Here is a 24,848-nt window from a genome sequence, read left to right on the forward strand (position 1 = left end):
CTCATTACTATAAGGAGTCTATAACACATGCGCAAAACATACACAAGAAAACCGACAAGCCAGCGTAGCACGCATATTATTTGCAGGATTTTTTGGAATATTTTCATCATCAATAAATAAAATCCTCCTAGATGCACAAATTAAAGAATATAATACAAAACTATCAACAAATCCCAACACTTACGATGACTCAAATAATAATACAAACGCATTACCTACGGCACCCCATTTGCCAAATCTACATCATAATCTTCCATTATCATTAGTCTCACGAAATTTTCGAAACTTAGCAATCACAAACCCCCCAAACTTAAGACCCAGCCACATACAAAGCCCCATCCAATATATAGCGAAACAACACCCACCAATTGACAACACATACGAACAAATCATTGAACAGTCCCATACCACCACTTTTCAGTCTCAAAATAATCATTTTTTTAGCCAACGATAAGCAGACATGTTGGATCACTCCACCGATCAAACTCCCACCCTGCCAACCTCAAAAATCCTTTCCCTATTATCCCACTTTTTGCTTTTCCGCCACCTGATTTACCACAAGCCAATACAACATCAGGCATGAATTCTGACACTAACTCAGATATCACAATTTATACAACTATTTCACAATTCAATAATTCTGATATCGAAACCCCCGATGAGCTCGCAGATTCCGAACCATCCCCTTCTACTCATACCCCGACCAGCTCAACAACCTTCTCAAAGCCCCCTTTCCGACCTATCCAATTCCGAAGCCAACATACATCTCCCTACACTCCTTCTCAAGTAACCCCAACCTACTCCCCATTTAATAATGAACGCTCCACCAACAACTCCCCAGATAATATTCAAATTTCCGAAGAACTAGATAATTTTATAACACTCCAACAACAATTGCTATCTCCCCACACCCTAACTATTCACCAATTATCATCAACAATAAAATCATCAAATCCACCAACACCTACACCAATTTCAGATTATGCTCCATCATTAGCTCATTCATCCACTTCAACAGAATCATCCAATAGTACTAACCGTGCTTATAGAGTTTTTAAACGTAAATTCCCAAATCACCCATTCCCATCCAAACCCGGAACCGCCCGAGAATATATCAATCATCCAGACCACACCAATACTACGAACTTTCTTCAAATAACCCTACCTTTATTTCCCCAATAAACACTAAATCAATCCGACCCTAGCCCTGAACCACGTTACTTTGTAGATGAACAAGTACTAATACCCACACTTCATTGGACAGCTTATTATAATTTCACTAACCCCCTTACGCTACCACTCTATAACACCACTATCGATATTGAAAGAAATAAAGACGAATTATTCAGATTCGACACAGCACTCACTCCCCGACAAATTACATACGTAGGAATTAAAAAGTTACTAAAAACGTTCACTGCACCCCGCGCTAACGACTACTCAATTGAATATTACGATCATAAAATAATCAGATCTAATCAAGACCAATTACTTGACGACGATAAATTCGCTAATCCACAAATCACAGAAAAATTTTTTTTTATTAAATCATCATACATATTCACACTTAACATTCTTGATAATAAGCATGATCACCTTATTTCAGAAGAACTATCAGACATCCAAGCATATGAATCATTTCACGAAAAATTTCAAACATTTTCCTTAACCTTTCACTTCCTGACACCAAAAGAACGCGATTCGCACTGCTCACACGACATCATGTTGAGAACTAAGGAAACACACACCTACACTTATTATCGTTTTATCCAAAATCATTTTCATTTACACACACCATCACGACAACCTCACCACAGATTTCATTTCATTAATTCCAAATAAAGCTCACCGTTCTTCCTAAATTTCACGTATTGCATTAAAAATACTAATTTCCAAGGCATCCTCCGGAATTATGATCCAGTCATATATAATTTGTCCACTCACGAAGACCTTCAATGACGAAAAATCCCGACCCGTGATCATTCTGCATGAATATATTCAACCCATAGAAGTACCCATTTTAGAATTCATCCACAACACTAAATACAATCAAAAAACTTATAATCTAATCCAGAACACACCTCATGAATTTGCAGTAGGCACCGAAGAACTAAAAACCATAAAAGCACTACAATTGCTTTGGCCACTGCTACAAACCAAAAACATAATACGCATACTAGCAAAACTACTAACTACCTCAGATGCTACTCACGACATTTTCCCTCACGGCTTTTTCCCCGACAACTAAAGGTAACTATGAATTTAATAATTTTCAAACTAACTAATTCAAAATAAAACTAACCATTTTATTCAGTAATTTGCATTTTCTTTAGTCTTCACACCGCGATCATCTTCAAAACAAGAAAAGACAAATTAAATTACAAACTTTGTTTTCCATTTTAAACTCTATTAAACCAACAGCACTAAATGATGCACTAAAAGTTAATTCAAAGTAGTAAATTCATTTCCAAATTATTTCCCCAAATGTAGTAATTTGAAAATACGATGAAAATCAATTAATACTTTTCAACCCCAAAAACAGTAAAATTTAGCACTAAAAGCAGTAAATTCATTCAAATGAAATGCAGTACTAACGTTTCTATAACTTCTGTTTAAACGCACAGAAATTCTATCCACAATCGCACAGCTCGCCCACGAAGAATTGTTTAAAATAATGAATTCAAGTTTCAAGTTTGCACTAACAACAACTCAAACAAGTAATATTAAGTTTCCACTTTTCCTTTAACCCGGTTGGAATGGAATAACAAAATAACCAAACTAATCAACGCAGCTTACTTAACATCATACACCATAAATTAACAGCATGACTAAGAAAAAAAACCCACGGTACCCAAACCGAATTGAACCAGCTTAAAACTGGATAAATTATTCTTTTAAAGACTATTACCAAGTCTAAAAAAGAAACAAAAAAACATCAAAAAGTCTCAAGACATACCCAAACCACAAACAAGTTGATTTTTGAGAAAAAGACACAACCAAAGAAGCAAAAGGAAAACAAAAAATAATATATAACAAAAGTAAACACAAGAAAGGACCCCTTAAAAAACCAGCACAAAATCATACTCCCCTTCCTGGCCTAACCCACCAGAGAGGACGTCCTGCGCATGCTCTATAGCCGGCCTAACCCACCGTGCTACATCCACGCTTTGTGACCACATCACTACTTTTGCCAAGAGATATTCAAGTGTGAGTAACTCTTAAAAATAACTGAACTAAAACTAAAACGCTTTTGCGAAAACAATTAATCAAAATAATTACTAAAAAATAGAACTAACAAAATTTTATAAAATGTAAATTATAATATGCAGTACATAGATCACGAATAACCACAAGAACGAGCATCCAAAGACTAGACGATTCCATCACACTCAACCTACAGGATGGCTAAATACAACTGACATCCCGCTCACAATTACAGCTCATAAAGGATTTAGAGTACGACTTGACTTCGCAGAAAAAGACTTCATTGAATCAGACCAATGACCATCTCGATGTTCAAGTATACGTACAGATCCGAGTTACAAGGCATCCCCTCCAAACACGATCTTCACGCCATTCCCAAACCAGATCGAAACACAATTCTCCACAACCAATCAAGAACAAACGATCATAACAAACCAACTTGAAATCAGATTGATTTCATTAACAGTCATAGTCTTTGTCAAACGATAACTAACAACTTCCTATCGATGATTCCAGCTTCCTGGAGCTTTCTTCTCCAAGAACAAAACAGGAAATGATGCTCGTCAAACAACAACGACCAACATCCCTCCTTCATTACAGATAGAAGATCTAAGATTCAAAACTCTGTAAAGCCCGGATGGGTGGAACCAGATATAAACTATATTTATTCTTTGGTTATACATTGGATATTTATCACTAAAAAATATTTAATATTAACCAATCACGATCCATCTAACTAACAATCCACTTATTTGTAAGTGCTGAAATTACTTGTAATTTCAGGTTCAGAGAGATTTGAATTTAACTTAGAAATTAGTTACCTCTCCAAGAGAACTTTAGCAACCGCAATAAGCCAGTATACTCTAGATCTATTGAGCCTAGCAGAGACTAGTTTAACACCCTGAGACTAGTAGATATAAGAGTAAGATTAGGATCGGTAATAGACTAAGAAGTTGCACGAATCTATCCGGCCGAAAATAAGATAGCGTGACGAGCAGACGGTGTACCCTATCCGAAATTACTCTATGAGTTACACCTCGAGCCTAACTCAATTTGTGCTTTTTGTTTTTTTTTCAGGAAAAAATAGTTTTTAGATTGTTCAAGCTCAAACCTTTTTTCTTATTTTGAGTGCTCAAATTTTATATTCTTTTGGTTATCGGAAAACACATTAAGGTATCTAATAAGAACTGTAAATTGATTGAAGCTTTGTTAAAACTGGCTTTTTACCTTCAAAAAGTATAATTGTTACATTTCACAGCAATTTTAAGATATACACCTTGATTCCACAAATTTTGAGTGTCAGCGACGTAATGAAAAAACTTTCATGGATCGTTTTGATGTTTTTTTCTTTTTTAGGTTGCATCATTAAATTTTGTTCATGCCAAATAAATTTTTTGCGGATTCACGTTGTATTTCAGAAATAATGCGCAAAACGTAAAAAACTTCTAAATTCGAAAATTGTATTTGATATTCAGAGTTCCCAGCAAATTAAAATTTTTCTTCCGACACAAAAAACACTTTCTAAACTTTGAAAATTTTATCCAAAAAATAAATCATGAGCTGTCCTTAAATTCGAAGAGTTTTAGGACTAGATATTTTTCATTTAAGGTTTGAAGTTTTTTTTTTTAAAAAAATAGGTTTTCCTTGCGCTCATTGTCTACATCCCTACTCTTTTGGCTACCTTTTCAAAGAAATGAGTTACGTTTGATCAGAAAACGCTTCCAGAACAGTTTTTGTTTCTTAAAGTCTTGTGAATTGATATATTTTTTCTGAGAAGCTCCAAAGTTCATGAAAAACCAGTATTTTTGTCAGTTTATATTTGCATTCAGCCATAACCGAAATTATCATAACAAACACCAATTCAAGCCAGCCTCTGAAAAAAAATCAAAAATCTTTGAACAAATTAGTATTGTGTACCTAGGTAATGAGTCATAAATGATCACATTTATTGTTTTTCAGGCACGATGTTTCTTCGAACGAACAAAGATATAACGGATGACATTACGATGAAGATGTTGTACTTTGTGCTGTGCTACGTGGTCATTCTGTCAATCTCCGCTCTCCCATTTTTAATCGTTATGCGACCAGTTTTCCTCAAAGTATGACACTCCAATTTCTTATATTACAAGAGTTCTTATTAGAAATTTTTGCCAAAGATCGTTTTTCGAATTCACTTTCCAAACAAAGATAAATTTTCGCTTTTAAATAACAAAAATGGAATCAGCTACTCACAAATTTCTTTTCCTTTGTTGTAAATTTTGATTAAAAAAACGCGCAAAATGAAAATATTTTAGATCAAATTTTATTTTTGATTTCCCAACAAGTCAATCAGCGAAAGGAAGACTCAGGCTTTTTGGAATTTTTCGTGGTTTGACTTTTGATGTGTTTTTAAGTTTAATTTGATTACAAACTCTACTATAAAACAGCGAAGTATAGAGGTCACGAAAAACGTGATCGACCTGTAGTTTCAAAAATGGGATTTACTTTTCAGATTTCGCCGCGAAACAAGAAAAATTATCTATTTATCCGGTTTTCTCAAATTGGGGTAATTTTATCGGCAAAGTGTCAATCATAACTGGTTCTAAGAACTCGAAGGGCTTGAAGGCTATCAATTTGATACTTTTTCAAAAAACAAGTCAGTAATTTTTTCTGTTTACTTCTGACTTCTGACTCTTTTCAAGCGTTCTGACTATTTTCAAACTGTCAGTTGCTATGTTTTCTGTTTTTTTTTGCGCGCGCATTGACTTTTTTCCATTTCTGTTGGCGAAGTTTCAAATCAAGAAAAATTGGAACTGCTTTGCAGTTTTGAAAATACGGTTTGTCTTCTGATTTCTTTTAAAAATCATTTAAAATCTTTTGTTGAAAGAAGAACGATATCCTGTATCGACTTGTAGAACTGTAAAAATTACTAAAAAATTGATCATCATCTAACTTCGAAAATGGATTTACATTATCATATTTTCCAGCAAATTTTTTTTTCCTTTTATCCACTTTTCTAACATTGGAAAATCTTTATGAAAAAGTGTCAACAGAAAAAAAAAAACCATCTTTTTTTTCACGGAATTTTGAAAATTGAGATCAACATTTTTTTTCTTAACAATTTGCTGGCGGCTATGTTTTTTATCTGTTATCATAAACTGTTTTTAGAATTTAGATTTTTAGATTTTTTGGGCTCAATTTTAGATTTTCAGGCTCAATTTAAAATTTCTAGGTATTTTTTTTAAAAACCTTTTAAGTTCAGTTCATTTCCTATGTTAAAAGAAAGACAAACTCCGCTATCGAACAGAAAAACTGTAAAAATTGCAAATTTTGAATTAACTTTTATTTCAAAAACAAAAATATATATATTTTCAGATTTTACAGCAAAAAATTTTCATTTTGGGCTCAAATTTACTTTTCGCGGTTTGTTTTTTAATTTTCAAGGTGTTTCTTTTGTTGAAAGGACGAAAATTCCACTCCCTAACAGAAAAAAAGTTATAAGTACAAAAAACATGATTTTTTCTAATTTTGAGAATGAATTTCATTTACAGATTTCCCAAAATCACAAAAAAATTTACCGATCGATCTAGTTTTCTCAATTTGAATTAAATTAAAAATTGTCAATCTTAATTTTATCTTGAAATTCAATCAACTTGAGGCCATGTATAATTTTTAAAAATGGAAGTAAGATTTTTTTCTGTTTAATTGCGTTCATTGAATCTTCTCTAATTGTCTACTGGCTATGTTTAATCGTCAATGAACGTAGTTCAGACTATTAAATAAGTTGTTTGATGATTTTTTTCTTTTTTTTTCAGGAAAAATTTCGAAATTTTGGCTCAAATTTAGGTCAAAATTTTGGCTCAAATTTGTTTTTTCTTGCAGTTTATTTTTGTATTATTTCAAAATTCAGAAGGAACGCTATCTCCACAATCGTAAAGATTACGAAAAACAATATTGATTTGTAATTTTGAAAATGGAATTTGATTATCAGTTTTCCCAGCGAAATAAAAAATTACTAATTGATCCAGTTTTTCAAATTGGAATAGTTTTATCATACAAATGTTAATCATATATTGTTCTGGAGATTCAAAGAGCTTTACAGTGAACTAGTGTTTTCAAGAATATTCCCAAATTAAAGATGTTGAAATTCCCAAGTTGAAATTACAAAATTGTCCGAATTTTTTTTCTGTTCTCTTGCGTTTATTGACTCTTTTTCAACTGTCTGCTGGCTGTGTTCTAAAACAACTAACTTAGATGTTTCTTGTATTTTTTTTTATCTTTTCAATTGTTTTCAAAAATTTTAAGTAACCTCATATTTGTTGGGGCAAATCAGGGCAAATTAACTTTAAGCACGAGTAAAAATGTGCAAAAAATTAAGCTATTTTAATGATGTATGGTGTTAACAGGAAAGATCCAATGGTTTAATTGACACTGGGCCATATGTCATCGCAACGTTTATAGGTAAGAAATTTATGCCATCACCAAAATATTTTTTCAGGAAATATAGTATCTTGGAAATATATTATCTAAATAGGAAACAGAAATCAACTGTAACACACATTTTGAGCATACAAGTCGCACTGCTTCTGGTTTCTTTTCAGATATTTTTTTTGTCTCCGCAAAACTAAAACACACTGCAAAATTTTCGAACCGTAAATTTTTTTTGAGTGTTAATGAAAAAATTGAACATATATTTTTTGGCTCATGTGTTTTTTTTAATTAATTTTTCATTACACTCAAATTTTTTTGTCGATTAATTTTTTGTAATTTTTTGTGTGCAAGATATTTTGTGCATATGCAGCATTACATCGAACACTTTTTAGGATAAAATTGTCCGATCTCCCAAAGCCGGGTTTTAAAAACGAACATCTTTTTCTGATCCCTGCGAAGAAATTAGACAGGACGTGTATATTTGCAGGCATGATACCTGGTGTGTTGGTGATTTCTCTCGTGACGTCACTCATGATTGTGTACATGACAGATGTAAATGGGTTCGGTATCTTCTTCGTCACCACCTTCCTCGTCCTCATGAATGCAGAGTCCTTCATGTACATGGTGTCCACATTCACAGACGAGCACGTGACTGCCACTGCCATGGCGGCCGCCTTCTTCGGCACATTCATGATTTGTTGTGGGTTCCTTCTACAGAGAAGCGTGAGTGATACACCGTAGTTTTTAACCCGCAATTTCAGTCCTCTGATATGAACTTATTGGAACCTTAGAAAAAAAATTTCTACATGGTATGTTTCTAAAGTAGAGTTCACACCCGTAATAACGTTCTCATAACGAGGAGTGCTGGAAGCCATTCGATTTAAACTTTTTGGGTATTGGTACTCAAAAAAGGGAATAGGCATCGTCACCTCTGATCTTTAATTGACTAGTTTTGTGCTCAGCTCATCCCGGATTACTGGATCTGGATGTACTATCTAGCCTTCCACACGTATGCCTTGAGAGCCTACATATACACTCATCTGGACGGAGTGGATGGGAACAAGACCGAGGAAGCGATTGCGAAGCATCTTCTGCAAGAGATTGACATGGATGACGTGGACATAGGAACGGAGCTGGGAGTCCTGACCGGATACATGTTCATCGTGTTCTTAATCTTCACACTGGTGATGCAGTTCAAACACACGGGCAAGAAGTAGACTGAACAATCAGCCGACATATATAACAACTCTCAATTTGCGACAACAAAAGCAATAGCAATTTTATGATGATTTAAGTGAAACTATAAAAAAACACCCCAAACTTTTGGCACCACGGTTGACACAGAAGTGCTATCTTGAAGGATGTTGTATATTTTGGTCTTTGACAGCGTTGACTAACTACTAAAGCCCACTACTTCTAACTGACAAAAAATTCAACATAGGTTTTTGATCTAAATATGAGCCAAATTTCATGACCGTTGAAACAAGAGAGCAAAAAGTTTCACGCTTGTGTCAAGCCGAAGTTTCACTGACAAAAAGTTAGGGAAAAGTACTTGCTGCAAGTAAATTATTGCCTTACTTGTACCGAATTAACTATATTGATTTATTTGAAAAATAACTTCGATTGAGTTGTAATTGATTTGCAATTGAACGGTAAACTTAAAAATTATTTCTGAGGCTGAATGGTATTTAAAAATTAAGCAACCAACCCAATAATCTTTAAATGGAGAAAAACCAAAATTAAGAGATACATAAAGAACGGTTTTTAATAAATAGAAGGCTGCTCACATCAGAGAAAAGACCCGACTGGCTTTAACCAAACTTTTCGCAACATGCAATGCGACGTAGAAAGCATTGTTTGGCAACTAGTTATAACTTATTGACCAATTGCTTCCCTCATTTCAATTCAAAAACAATTTTGTGACAGATTATCCCTGTCTTACGCAGAAGTCATCAGAAACGATTAGTTTTCATCAGAAACAGACCATCAGAAACAGTTTTTCATAAAATGTAATGTTGTCTGGCAAAAACTCTGCCCAAATAATGCGCCGTCAATTTCTTTGAAAGTAACTGTGGTTTGTGCGATTCGCAGAGGATCTATTCCCGGATCGAGGTCCGCGACTCATGTCCAGACTTCGCGAACTACATTTGGCATGTCCAATTTTTGCGGCCAACTGTAGACATGTCCTGGCTCACAACCGAAACTTAGTTTTTTTTCTCATATTTGCGACCAAAATGAACCGTCTCGTTTTTGGCGACCGAGACGGAGCTGGCGCGGCCAGAAATTTGTGACACATAATTGGAATGACCAGACTTTTGCGGCCAAATATCGCAACTAATAGACTTTTGCGGCTGTAAAGTTCAGCTGTGGCTTTCGCGACCAAGGTGAAGGCGCAATAAGGAAACAACGCGGCAGATACGACCAAACCCAGCCATTTCTAAACTTTGGCGACCGAAATGGAGACGACTCGACTTTTGCGACGAAGCTGGAGACGGCGCAACCAAGAAAAAATCTTTCAGATATGATCAATTGAAGATTATCCTGTGTGTTAAGGATAATCAGTTTGTCTTATTTCCTCACATTCAAGACTGAGTAATTCCTATTTGATAAAAACAGGTTTTATGAAAATAAATGGGATCGTGTTTTCTATTTTTTTGAGACGTTTTGGAAATCTTTCGTTTTTCTCAAAAGCTAACCCACCGGTTTTCAAAAGATTGTTAGCAATGGGAAGTCCTGCCACTCCCTTGTGTCTGCATACTCTCATAATCTCTTTTTTTAACCTTACCACACTTTCTACAGCCTTCGAAAAAGCGTGTGGGGGAATTTTCGACCCATACTTTTGAGTTTCTTACATTTTCTCAAAAGTTACCCTCACAAATCTGAGATTATGAGCTCAATGGACAGAAAAAATTGCGGGAAGCTCTCGTGCTTAAGCGGTTACGCCGTAATTTTTTACAAAATAAGTTATGGGCTTTAAAGTTGAAAATTTTTAACTTTTCTCAAAAAATACCCTCCAAAATCTGAGATTTTAGTTTGAACCTAAAATAACTGTTGTGGGGAGCTCCCCTACAGTAGCGATAGCGCCCAAAATATTGTGCACAAAAATTTACCCTCGAAAAAGTAAGAATTTCGATTTTTTGACAGTTTTTTGAAACTTTTAGATTTTTCTCAAAAACTAGGCTCCCAAATCTGAGGTTTTAGTTACAATGAGTGGACCGGTTTGTGGAAAACTCTGCTAGATCAATGATTTTGACTAAATTTTTTACACAGAAAGTTAGAACCCGCCAAAAAGTCAAAATTTGGATGTTTTTGACCGTTTTTTAAAAACTTTTAGTTTTTCTCGAAAACTATCCTCCGAAATCTGAGATTTTAGTTTCAATCAAATAAACGTGTTGTGGGGGACTCCGCTGCATAAGCAATAGTGCCCAAATTGTTGTACATAAATTGAGTAGAACGCATTGCGAGAAGCTCCACTGCATAAGCGACTACGCCTTAACTTTTTTGCATAAGAGTTTATGGCTCTCAGAACAGTCAAGTCATCAAGTTCCTTGCCGATTTTTGAAACTTTTTTCTTTTTTCAAAAACAACCCACCCAAATCTAATGAGCAACATTTTAAGCATCTTTTAATCTAACAAATTTTTGTAATCACTTCAATATTCAAGAAAACTGAAGTAGATGTTGAATTTAACATAACTTGAGGTCATTAAAATGGGATTTACTTTTCGTTGCTATTTTGCAATTACGTTTGTCCTTCCGTATCAGCACAAAAGTTTCAAAAATTATCAAACAGGTATTTCTAGCTTTAGCTAACATCTATTCACAAGCTTCGAAAATTTTATCAAAAAATTTTGTTTGATAAAAATACGTTTTATGAAAATGTATGGGATCGGGTTTTTTTCTTTTATAACAGGCGTTGGGACACTTTTTCAGCTTTTTCGAAAAAAGTTTTTTCCTTGAGAAAATACTCAGCTGATTTTCAAAAAAAAACCAGGAGAAGTCCGCGTACTCCCTGTGTGTCTGCATAATCTCATAATCTCTTTTACGTTCTTAAATTATGTTCTCTTATTACTCATAATCTTTTTTAAAATTCTTTTGAAAATAAGATTTTTATTATGATTCGATATAGTTTTGAAAATATTGATTATTCGAGATCTGATGATGCGAGACTGTGTTACGAAAAAAGTTACAACCGACTGCATACAAAATCAATTTAACATGCAAAGACCAAGTTGATCACCAGATATTAGCTTAGCTTAGTCTCAACTCGAACTATCACACCCTCTAGTTTGTTATGTTTATCAAAAAATGAGCGTGCAAAATTCTTTTTCAGAACAACAGATTGTACTTTCATAGGTATTTGAGCATACCTTTCAGAAATAATAAACACATAGATAATTTGTTCTAATCTCAAGCAATCACCCAGATACACATATGTTTAAGCTCACAAAAACAAATACTTAGTTATGAACCCCCATGAACTTTGAAGTCCCAAATTCTTGGTTGTGAAAACTGTACTGAAATTTTTTGCTTCTATGAACTCGAGAATTAATTTTTATCTTCTTATCAATCCAGTTTTGTTCAGTTAGTTCTCTTCTCATGTTTAACCATTTCCTTCGACAAAGGTGAGTACGGATGAAGCGTTTTTGAAAAAGATAATGTAAATGGCACAAAAAATCAGTGGGTGCATATTAGGTAGCCAACAAGAAGCGAGTTGAATATAAAATTAAGCAAGCTCCAGAGAGCCTTTACTCGAAAGCACGATAGGTCCAAATAAATCATTCGTGCCGATTGTTGAGTTATTATTCGCAAAATCGCTATGATCGTTAATTTTGATGAATTTTGTGTTATACGACATTTGAGATGGTGCAGCTCAACAAAACTGCCCATATTAATGCGAAGCTTCAAGTGATTTGACCGTTTCTTCACCGTGTTGGAATCATTTCTGGTTTTAATTTTCGATACAGATTTTTTAAAAACGCATAAGAATTGAACTAAAAAAACAATTCCCAAAACTTTTTCAGGTTGACTAAATCGAATTTTCGAGCTTTTCCAAAGCACTAAAAAGACCTTGTTTTGGCCAAATATTCTGCGCCGCAGGCAAAATTTGGAAAAAACAGGCCAAGAAGGCGTTCTTAGGTACTTTTTGGAAACTTTTGACCGTAAAATCGCATTTTTTGGTGCGCACTCCCCGCTCAAAATTGGTATGTTTAGGCGCCTAGGGGCCTTTAGAAAAATTTTAGGGTCAGTCAGCCAAAAATGGATATCAAATTAGTACAAAGGGACCCTTTGGGTCGGCAGGGGGTCGATTCCCTGAGTGGTTTGGGGGGAGGGAGTTTAGCCCCCAGCCCCTTCCCCCTCCTAAATCCGCTGGTGCCCGCAACCCAGAACTCGCAAGAAATTCAAAACCGCGTACCAAACACAAGTAATATTTCCCAGTGTTTCCTCTGTTTCTTTTATCTTTTATTGTTCCATTTAAAAAATTATGAGGAATATTCGAGCTCAGGTTATTTTTCTTTTTCTTTTTCAGCCAATTTTCGATCATTAAACTAGCAATTTTTGATGGAATGTTTTCACTATCTTCTGAAAAGTATTCATCAAGTGCCCAGCAAAAAAAGCAATATTTGAACTGTAATCATTTTCGCAAAGATATTTGGGACTAACTTGCCAACTTTAGTTCAATTTGGGAGAAATAACCGATTAAGCGTCAACTGCAAACTAAATTGGATCTACTTAACAATTATTCATTTCGTTTTCAAGAAAGAGGGGGGAGGGGGAGGGGGTAATTGTTACGTAGATCAAATTACTATTTGAGTCCTCTTTGTAATATTTTGAGGTATCCAATTTTGGCTGACTGACCCTAAAATTTTTCTAAAGGCGCCTAGGCGCCAAAATATGCCAACATGCCAATTTTCAGGGGGAGGGGGGAGGGGGTTAGAATTTTTAGTCAAATTTTTCAAAACTTGGAGAACGCTTTTTTGGGCTGTTTTTTCAAAATTTGGGCGCAGAAAATTTTGTCAATATAGGGTATTTCTGATGATTTGGGAGAGCTCGGAAAATCAAATTGGTCGGCCAAAAAAAAGGTCTACAAAGATTTTGACATTTTTTGAAAATCTGCCCTCCCGCCTCGAGCCTAGATCCGCTCCTAATAGGAGTGTTAATTTTTCACTAGATGACATAGGAGGGGTGGGGTGATTGTTAAGTTGATCCGCTAAATCATTCAAAAGATATTTGGCAAAAAATTACTTAACGCCTGAGATTTATTATTATTACTAAACGCACGAGATTAGGCATTCTTTAAATAAGTATGTATAACCCGATTAAAAAAGAGAACTGAAACAATTCAAAGTGGTGCATTTTAAAGCGTGGAACAACAGAAATACATGTTTTTTGAACGTTAGTTTTTTCATGGAAAGCAAGTCTTATATTCAATGAAAATCTACGAGCCTCGATAACGTCGTTTTTTGACAAAGTTTCAATCAGTTTAAGACATACAATTTTTGAGATGGCAAACAAATATAAAACTTTATTAACCCTAGTTGAAATACAGCTCAAAAATCGCTCAAGATTTGAGCGGTTCGAGCGTTTTTATAGACGATTGCGCTTTATCCGCTAAAATCCTAGCAAGAAACGACCAAACCGTTCAAAACCGTTTAAAGCTGCTCAAATTCTAGCCATTTTTTTTTGAAAATTTAAAAAAAAAATTTTTTTTTAAATTCTCCTTCCGATGTATTCGTTAAAATTCACACAGAATCTGAAATTTAAGAGTCTGAACTTCTAACATTCCGTAATACCAAAATATAAGCCGGAAAACAACCTAAAATGCTCTAGGGTCCAAAAAGCAGCCGTCAAGTTTAATTACGTGTCCGAGAAAGTCAAATCAAAAACTGCTCAACATTTTTTTAAAAATCCGATACTAGTAGATCAAAAATGCGATTCGTGTTTAGCGCCTTTTCCGAGCTCTACTGCAAATTCTGACCCTTTGTCAAACTTCAAATCAAACTCATCTTTGTCCTCACACCCTCATCACAGAGGAGAGGTATCACTCAACAACTATGGCAACATATAGACGTATGCCTCTATTTGGCGTGGACGATGATGTTTCTGTTGAATGTCCGGGATGCATTAAAACCTTCCATTACACAGAAGATACCTTTGAAATCCCATGCGGACATTGTCTTTGTAAGAGTTGTGCTATGGACCTTGCTTCAAAGACAGTGCAGCAATGTCCAAATAAGGAATGCAAAAGCCACAAAGTGTCACCCAGGCGACTTCTTAAACTCAAATTTGAGGATTTCCCTAGCAGACCTGCATCTGCTTTGGACAAAAACTCGATTGTCTTGCCACCACCAGAACAAGGTTTGTTCATTTAAAAAAAAAACAGCTAAATTGCGTCTTGCTATCTCTGAATATCAGTGTTACGCAATTTGAAGACAATCTTTAGCAGCTGCGAAAGAAAAATTGATAAAAAATCTGAAAGTGTATTGGTTGAATAAAGTGCAAAATTTGGTGGGTAGTAGAATTGCTTTGACGAAAAAAGTTCGAGCCTGAAAACACTTGGCAAGTAATTGTTCCGACTTTCAAAAAATGCGGGAGTGACAAAATATTGTTTTCAGCTGTTTATTCGTTTTTTTAACGAACAAAAAAGTTTTGCAAGCAAACAAAAAACATTACGAGGTCAAAATGTGCATTTGCGCATTGTACGCGAATTCCGCAACGTTTTACTTTTCTTTGGTCTTCTTCGCTGTTTTGGATTTCACAAACAAATACTTAAAAGATTGTACCGCTCAAAATCGCTGCAAAAATAGAAGAATTTGCGGAATCGGCAACCGTTTTCGTGGAATCCAGAACCGTTTGTGGAATCCACAAACAAATAATAAGACACGTGTTTAACTAAATTGAGCTGTTGCGGAATCCGCAAATGTAAGCGGAATCCGCAACTTGTAACTGGAATCCGCAAATTGTAAGTAGAATCCCCATTTTGTTTGGGGATTTCGTTTAGATATATGTATATATGTAGTAGCGTTTAAAGTTATAACTTTACAGTGCAATGCGGTCACTAGCAAGTTCAATCTCAATGACTAATTTACTATGTTCATCAGCTACCTATTGAAATGCCTAATCTTCGATCTGAATTTCTGTCAAACACCCAGCTTCAGTTTTTGGGAATAATGGAATCCCAAATAGTGACCAGTATTTGAGATCGATGGATTCCCAAATACTGACCTAATTCGGCGATATGCTGCACATTGTGTTTCTATACACTCTCGACGCACCGACTCCAAATAATGAATTTATTCCATTTTTGCTCCTTATTATTCCAGTATTTTGGAATCCATCAATCTCAAATGCTGACCAGTATTACGGATCAATGAAACCTAAAAAACTAACAGAAAAAGGCGATTTTTTCTGCGGTGTGTTTCAAACATTCTCACCAATGACACCAAACAATAAATGTATTCCATATTTACTCCATAATAGTCCCGTTTTTGAACAACCATCAGTCCTAAATACTGACCAGTATTTGGGATCGATGGAGTCCCAAACACTGAATTAAATTGGCGATATTGTGTGCGTTGTGTTTCTAAACACTCTCAACCCAGTTACTCCAAACAATGAAACTATTCGGTGTTGTGTTTCAAAACTATGATCCACCAATTTAATTTAAAAAGGTTCTAAGATTTGTTCGTGGATTCCACTGAATGGTTAGGTCCTTGCTTTTAAATTTCTCATTGATAAAAAAAGAATTCCAGATCTAGCTTTCAGTTGTTCATATGCAAGTTCAGTAATAAGCAAAATTCAGAATCCACTTACAGTTTGCGGATTCCACTTACATTTTCGGATTTCAGTTACTTTTTGCGGATTTCACTTATAGTTCCGGAGTCAAAAATAACTAGCTATTTTCGCTTGTTGCAGAATCGGAATATCCGACAAAATTTTTGTTACAGTTATTTGTACGCGAAATCCACGGAAAATTTGTAAATGGAATTCACTTACATTTTGGAACATGTTTTAATGATTTGTTTCGGAGAAATTATGAGGAGGAACTTTGTATTCGGAGGTGTTTTAGGTTTTTCCTAATTTTTTTTCAACAAACAAATAGGTACCACAAATAATCTTTGGACTGGGTTGAGTGATATATCATATTAAAAACACTTCAGTCTGATTCGAACCAAGTTAAAATTGATTTTTTGTTTTATTACAATAGCGTAATTATGCTTAATTTCAGCCTGGACAATTTAAATTTAATCAATTGAAGTTAGCTTTTAGAGTTTTTAGCGCCTCATTAGGTATCAAAACGACCATAAACCTCAAAAATAAACTTTGAAAAATTTCGAACTTTTTTTTTGATTTTCAAATTTTTTTTTACCATTTTCTTCCCGTTTTTCTGGTAGTTTATCTTCAGAAGCTGTTTCCTCAATTTGCCTATTTTTTTACGACTGTCAATTATGCCTAAGTTCTAGTTATTCAATCAGATCTTTTTTTATCACAATACGCAGAACAAACGACGCTTAATTGAAAAAAAATATCCGTGCTACTTGCACATTAATAGGCGTTTTTGGTTTTAATTTTTATTTGTTATTTCATAGTTTTATATCTGTTTTCAATCTGTTTTCAAAGATCATCAAAGGTCTAAAAGCATCATTTTGTCATGAAAGTTTCAAAACGTTTGTCGAAAAACGGCCTAAAACAAAAATTCTAGTATTTCGTTTAGATCTTTTTATACGACGCCAAAAAAATTTATACCACGCTACTTGCACAGTAACCTTGTTTTTATTTTCAAATGCTATTTCATAGTTTCATGTATATTTTTGATCTGTTTTTTGAAACATACGCAAAATTTACATGTTTTCAAAAACATCATTCTGCTATGAAGTTTTTAATACGTTTGTCGAAAAACGGCTTGAAACGGCTTTCAATCTGCTTTTTTGGCCTCAATCATATTGATGATCAAGCATATAGATGAAACTTTGAAAAAAATTGGAACACGTTTATCACGCACAAAACCAATAAATTATGAATTTAATCTTTTTCGGTTCTGAATTTTCGAAACAATTTTTTTAAACGGAAATTCTTGTGATACCTGTAAAAAAACCACCTTTTTAAAATTATTTTCTTTTTTGATGATTTTTAGGCCCTGTAATGGCCTCTCCAAACTTGAGCAAAACTAATTTTTTGAGAATTTGTTGGATCGAATAAAAATGGAAAAAACAGTAGTTTTTTACAAAACATCACAAATGTTTGATGAGCAAAAAAAAAATCAGAAAAAACACCAGAGAATAGTTTTTCCTTGTCACTTGAAATTGGCTATGAAAATTGAATAACAGATAAAAAAGTTTCTCAGCCTCAAGTTTATTTCTTGCTGCACATGCAGAGCAAAGTCGACAATAGTTAGCATGGGTGGTGGTGTTGAAATTTAGGCCCAAAAAACTATATCGTCAAAAACAAGGATGACCTGAAGACAAAGAAAAAAACTATATTTGAATCAATCTGGTAGGAAATAAGTCGACCATTTGACACAGAAGTACTTTTGAATGTTTCATAATGTCTCAAAAAAATCTTTTGTAGATTTTTCTTAGATGAATTAACTTGAAAACAACGGCAGCATACAAAACAACTGAAGATTTTTTTGCTTTTTGTTGATGATAATGTTGAAGTTTTCAAACTTTTCTTGTTTTTCAGAGATCAAAAGTTTTTTTCAGGTCAAACTTAAACAAATATTTTGCACATACTGACTGGTCTATCATATACCAGCAAACAGATGCACAAAACATGTTTTCCGGTTTCCTTGATATTTTGAAAAAAAAAAATTAGTTTGGACAAGCATTTACCTATTTAAAACAAAACCAATTGGATTAAAAACTACGAAAAATTAAGAAACCGTGGTTGACAAATAATATTAAGCAGATGATCAAGGTAAAACATTGGTTTTTCAACAATTTTTCAACAATTTTCAAAAATGACTGAACAGATGCAAATCAAATATTTTATAGGAAGGCAAAGAAACCTTGTAACTAGACTTTTGAAAAACACTGAGAAAAATTATCACAGAACAGGTTTTCAGAAAATGATAAAAAAATCGGAGAACACTGAAACTTAATTAACTCAAAGATGAGAAAAAGTAATAATCACACAAAAACAAGTTTTTCACATTCAATTTTAGACGAACGATTAACTGATCAATATGATTTAGCAAATTTATTAAAGCGAGCTTACGCAGAAGTATAAATGAATTTTCCGCGGTAAACACAAAGAAGAAATCTTTTGAGGGTCAGGGAAAAATTTTCCCTGTTAAAATTCATTCGAATTGGGGCAATTACTTGAAAAGAACTGTTTCTGTCAATTGATAACGTACAAAGTGAAACAAACTACTGGTCCTATAAATATGCATCTTGGAGCATTAGATCTTCAAATTTGCAACGGGTAAACACCAACAGCCGTCAAAATTGAATGCATCAATCTTAAAAAAATGGAAAAACGAAAGTTTTCATTCTCTGTGCTAACGACTTTCTTTCAACTTTAACCGATTTAGTTTGCATATGATAGCAGTCTAATTTGAACCAGAAATTCTACAAGTTATTGCAAGGTCATTCTTAAAATTTGCTTGATGACCTCGATGTTTTAGTTATGACCTTTAGTTATTTTTGAAACTGGTTTAGTCTCAGTTTTTTTGTTAAAAATCACAAAACAGAAGTTTTGTTTTCGGGGAGTTATCTAGAAGCTTTTTTGGAACAAGATTTAAGTTTTTCAACTCAAGTTATCAATATTTTATGCAAAATCGCTCAATGAATCCGTTCACTATACCTTATTAGGAACATAAAACTCTTTAAGTTTCGGACTAGTGTCCTTAGTTTTATCCCAGACAAGAAAAGCGAAGTTTTCTTTAAAAATTTACAAATTATACGAATGAAAAGAATCAATAAGCTAAAAAAACTGGGTATCAAAGTCTGGTTTTTTTGTAGGAAGTTTGATGGAGCACGTGATCATACGATAAAACAAAATAACTCCTTTAAAACTACTGATAGTGAATTTTCTCAATTTTTTCGATTGCTTGAAGAAGTACAAGACCCGGAAATGTTTTTTTTTGTACAAAACACTTAAACTGCATGAAAACGAGAGGACACTACAGGCAATACCCCAGAGTCGATTAAACAACAAAAAGGCAAAGAGTCAGGGTCAAGATGCTGCATTACAGAATGGAATTCAATGCCTAAAAAATTAAACTCGTCACATCTTGATAAAAATTCAAAGAAAAAATAAGATATACTTTCGAGAGAAATACGAATCAGTGCCAATTGATAGATCACTCGATCGATTTAGAAATTATTTCAACCAAAATTTCATAGAAAGCTAAATAAAATAAAAGTAAATAATTGGTGCCAGTGCAGTTCAATTTACAGAGTTGGTTGTTTTTGAAAGTAATCTTTCCTAGACATGTTTTATTAATCAAGATGTTAATAGAAACTAACATGTTCTGCTGGAAAGAAACAAAATGAGGTTCGTAAAATGTATGTTACTGGTGGTACTACAACATCATCCGTATTAAAATTTTTATTTTGGCCTCCAGAGACGTCTCGAATAACGCTTATTTTGTCGAATAAGGAACCTCCAGATGGGCATTTAGGATAATTTTCGGTAAATATATTTTTGATGCATGAGGTTTTACAGTAGAAATTTACGTTGAAAGCTACAAAAAATGCAAAAAACGGTTTCAAAAAAACTGGTTTTTTAATAATTTTTTGTTCGCATATATTCTCTGAACGCTTTTTTGCTCTGAGATATAGTTTCTAATTTGTGGTTATCTATTTTTTATAGTCAATCTTTCAGGTGTTTTGACCGTTTATTTTATTTTTTTTTCATCGACAGACTTTTTCAAGCTTGATGTACCTAAACTGTCACAGAGAGAGTTCTTTGCCGCTACTGTATAACCAAACGGTTTAAACGGAAACCATCAACCAAAAAGTAGGAAATTAAAAAACTGAGCAAGCTATTCTTAAAAAAGTCTTGTTTTGAAAACGTTTTTCCATGTTTAGAACGGCCAAGTACTGCTAGTTCAGTCGCATCTTCAATCCGATCTCATTCTGAGTTCGCCTCGATCGTTTACTGTGAGAAACACCCAACTTCCGCAATTCGCTACTTTTGCCACATCTGCGAAGTGGAGCTATGCGAGGAATGTTGGAAGAACGAACACGATGAAGAGGACTATCGCAAACATAATATAGGATTCATCAAGGTCAATCTAGAGCCTCAAAAAGAGATCCAAAAACGAATTGTGAAAAACAGGAAAGACTGTCAAAAAATGAGCCGCATTTTGGAGGACTGGAAGAAGATCATCCAACAGGCGCAGATTGCAGAAAATAAACAAAACGAAGTTTTGAAAGCTAGCACAGCCAATCAGCTTGAGCAGAAATCAGACATTGTTCGCAATCTGATTCAAAATCACATCACGGATGTTCGTAAATTTAGAGAAACTGTTTTTAACGAACTTGAAGAACTTGAAAGAAAGCAAAGATGCATCTTTGGGGATGCTTTCGACTCCGATTATGATAGTTTTCTAAATCGCAGCTGCTCTACTCCTGTCGAAACCAATTTTTCTTCTAGAAGCAGTGCGGCTCAAAGACAGGTGTTGGAACGCGTTCTACAAGAAGAGCTTCTCAAATTTAACATCGGTGACGATGCTGATAACTTTGCGATTCGTAGCTCCTCCACTCTTGAACGAAATGACATTTCTATGACAGTTTCTGGAGCCAGTCAGATTGCGAGAAGAGCGTTGAGGCGTTTGATGCAAGATGAACTTCTAAGTGATAGCATCGGAGGAGATGATTATACATTATCAACTCGTTCCTCGTCCCCTTCGATGCTTGACAGCACCATGACATCAGCAGGAAATCCGGACTTATCAGCAACTGCAGGTTCCAGCCGAGTCGAAATCTCAGAGGGTAGTTCAGAAAGCGCAGTTGGTGACAATCGACATGTGACTCCGGCTCAAGTGAATAAGAAAGTGGCTTCGACTTTGAAGAGAGGGAAAAAGAGAGAGTTAGTGCGAGTTACACAGAGTGCGATTGGAGATGAGGGGATTGATTGTCGTAGAGCTGTGTACAATACTGCCACGAAAGAAGTGATTTGCCTTAAATCCACTTTAACAGTGTTAAGATTAAACGGGCCAAATGGGAAGTTTGAAGTGAGTAAGGAGATGAATTTGAAATCAGACGCATATAACTATTTATGTGACATTACACTAGACAGCAATAACTCTCTCTATGGTTTGATTGAGAATCCGAAAAACGAAGTGAAGAGAGTGGCAGTGCTGGACATAATGAAGAACAAGGAACTGATCGAGGAGAGAAAACTACTCGTCACTAAGGGACTACCCAATGGAGAACGTGTATATTGGAAATTGTGTGCTGTAGGCGAGACAGTGGCTGTGGTAGTGGAGGATTGGAGAGGACGTGAGGAGAAGGAATGCAACAGTGTGACTTTGTATCGCAGTCATATCCGACAACAAACTGTACAACTCAATATCAGTTTCAACGATCTTATTCCCACTGATCAACTTGTGTTGGTGAATGAGAACACACTGTTATTTTTCTCTGATCATATAACAATAGCAGTGGTCTCTCTGCCTTCACAACAAACTACAACAGCAACAACATCTGCGCATACTTCTAAATTAACTTCAAACAGATCTCAAAAACTGCAGCCCAAATCCATCAAGTACATTCAACTCTCTGACACGGGATATATTCGGTCATTAGTATGGATACCATCTGAAGAAAGTGTGCAGTCAGATGCTGCGGAAGGGTACTTGTTTGCTTCAGATTCACGTGGTTTCTCTCATGTTTACAAAATAAATTTAGAAAAAGATATGGCAGAGGTGGCCGAAGGAGAGGAGAGAACAATTGCCCCTATGGAAGGAAAAGGTCGACTAGATAACATACACATTTGGTGTTCCATTGATAGCTCAACACTATTTGCTACTACCGAAAGGCCTTCTGGAAAGCCAATGCTTCTAAACTTAGAGTATACGACACCTTGAGTCTTCCCACTTATTTGGTCTAAATTAATTCTTAACAGAACGATTAAATAACAAATAAAAGATAGATCCTATCCATAAGCTAACTTTTGGCTCTTTGTAATTTTTTCAATTCATATGTGAGCAATTCGTGCCGAATAAGGCTCACACTTTAAACTGATTCAAAATACATTTTCAGCACTAACAAAGCCCTAGTTATTTCAATCTAATTCAAACTGTTTTCATCTCCTTCTATGGAACGACTTTACTCCTTTTATTTTTATTGATCAAAAACGCAAAAAAAAATGTAAAAAGCTGTACGTTATTATATTTCTTTCAGTAGTTGAATAAAAGATTTTGGAATATAATATTTTTTTAAATTTTCAATAGAGTTTGATGATTTCTTAAATTCAACATAACCAAAAAAATTTCCGAGATCGAAAGCGTACGTTGTGAACGAAAACAGTTAATCGTATTCGAACAAAATCCTGTGAACAAAGTAGTTTTTTGCGTTCAGACAAATATGTCGGCTAATCGAAGCAAAATGATAATTTGGAAAATATGATGTCAATGACCAAGCAGCAATTGCCTTTTCCGGTTCGGTCGGATGCGATAACATTCGGCACAAAACTGAACTGCTCGTGAATCATGTTCGCATCTAACCTGTAAATCTGAAAGGACTTTTGAGTAAATTTCTTATTTGATCAACTTTCTTCCTTTCAAAGTAAAATTTATAAAAAAATTTTAAGTAAAATTTTATTAATTCATTAGAGCGTAGTCTGATACTGAAAGCCTCTTAAAACGTTTGTTCAGAGTTTGTATATCCAATTTTAACCAACCAGTCCCCGTGGCACTGGCTAACGAATTCTGCTAACAGCTATTTTGCTTTCCATTATTTAACAATTCCTCGAAAAAATCAAAGAATTGCTGTTATTGTATTAGTCCAACAAAAGTTTTTTTATATTAAAATATTACGTTATTTTTTTCTTGAGACACTCAATAAATTTCATTAAGGAAAGACCGATAAACCTATGTTGTGACACATGTCATTCTTACCTTATAAGACACCAATTTTTAAATTAGAAACAGTTTTAAAGCCTTTCGCGCGCACGTTTGGAGATAACACCCTTCTTATTTTGTTGGGATACATTAGCTGATTTTCATTAATTACAATCAACCCAATTTGAAAAGAAAGCGTTTCAAATTTCAAGTTTCATTAGTTTTAGCAGTTTAAAAAATTTCATTAGTGTTTATTTTTTCATTTTTTAAAAATTTTTTAACCATTTTTGAAATATTTTGACTTTTTTCGAAAACTACCCTCGCAAATCTGAGACTTTAGTTTTAAAAATCGAAACAGTCAAATTTACGATTTTATCACCGTTTATTGAAACTTTTCGATTTTTTCATGAAAACTGCTCTTCCAAATCTAATGAGCAACAATAAAAACAGATATTATGAAAAGGCATGGGATTGGGTTTTTTTTTCTTTTTTGATAAGCTTTGGAAAATTTTTTAGTTTTTTCAAAAATTTAGTTTTTCTCAAAAACTAAAAACCTATTTTCGAAAAAAAAGGATACCAATGATAATTGCGTCCATTTTTTGTGTGTCTGCATACTCTCATAATCTTTTTTTACCTTACCCCACTTTCTACGGGCTTCGAAAAAGTGTGTGGGAGAATTTTTGACCCATAATTTTGGATTTCCTCGAAAACCAGCCTCTCAAATCTGAGATTTTGGTTTCAATGCATAAAACATGTTCAGGTTGTGGGAGGCTCTACTGGAATAGTGGCTGCGCCCAAATTTTTTTTTTTTCAAAAAGTATGGCCCTTAAAAAATCAATTTTTCAATTTTTGACCAGTTTTTGAAATTTTTTGACTTTTTCGAAAACTCAGTGATTCGACCCCCGGCCGACCCAAAAATTCCCTTTTTTGGTACTTTTCAAGAAATCAATTTTTGACCGACTGACCCTAAAATTTTTCTAAAGGCACCTTTGGCGCCAATATATACTAACTTTGAGGGGGAGCGCGCGCCAAAAAAACGCAAATTTTTTTGTCAAAATGTTCCAAAGAGTGCCCTAAAAACAGTTTTTTTTTACCTGCTCTTTTTTCAAAAAATTTGGCCAAAACAGAGTCTTTTTAGTGTTTTAGGATAATTTGGTCGATCTAAAAAAAAAGGTCGTCAAAATGCTCGAAAACTTGGTATTCTAACTTTAGGGCTGTCAGTAT

At 34.4% G+C, this 24,848-nt stretch overlaps 2 protein-coding genes across 2 annotated transcripts in view; both read left to right on the plus strand.

Moving 5' to 3' along the window:
• Positions 1-8,831, plus strand: part of LOC134840770 (uncharacterized) — a 35,077-nt gene extending 26,246 nt beyond the window's left edge. Inside the window, exons 9-12 of the mRNA XM_063856805.1 lie at positions 5,164-5,303; positions 7,590-7,644; positions 8,102-8,337; positions 8,577-8,831. Of these exons, the coding sequence (XP_063712875.1) occupies positions 5,164-5,303; positions 7,590-7,644; positions 8,102-8,337; positions 8,577-8,831 (686 nt within the window). The remainder of the gene's footprint in view (positions 1-5,163; positions 5,304-7,589; positions 7,645-8,101; positions 8,338-8,576) is intronic.
• Positions 8,832-11,892: 3,061 nt separating this feature from the next.
• Positions 11,893-22,962, plus strand: LOC134852554 (uncharacterized). Its single transcript, XM_063868557.1, has 3 exons — positions 11,893-12,237; positions 14,560-14,971; positions 20,647-22,962. The coding sequence occupies exons 2-3, from the start codon at positions 14,668-14,670 to the stop codon at positions 22,647-22,649; spliced, it is 2,307 nt and encodes a 768-aa protein (XP_063724627.1). The 5' UTR covers positions 11,893-12,237; positions 14,560-14,667; the 3' UTR covers positions 22,650-22,962.
• Positions 22,963-24,848: the final 1,886 nt, after the last annotated feature.

The sequence above is a fragment of the Symsagittifera roscoffensis genome, chromosome 1, assembly GCF_963678635.1.
Source record: "Symsagittifera roscoffensis chromosome 1, txSymRosc1.1, whole genome shotgun sequence".
NCBI classification, from domain to species: domain Eukaryota; kingdom Metazoa; phylum Xenacoelomorpha; order Acoela; family Convolutidae; genus Symsagittifera; species Symsagittifera roscoffensis.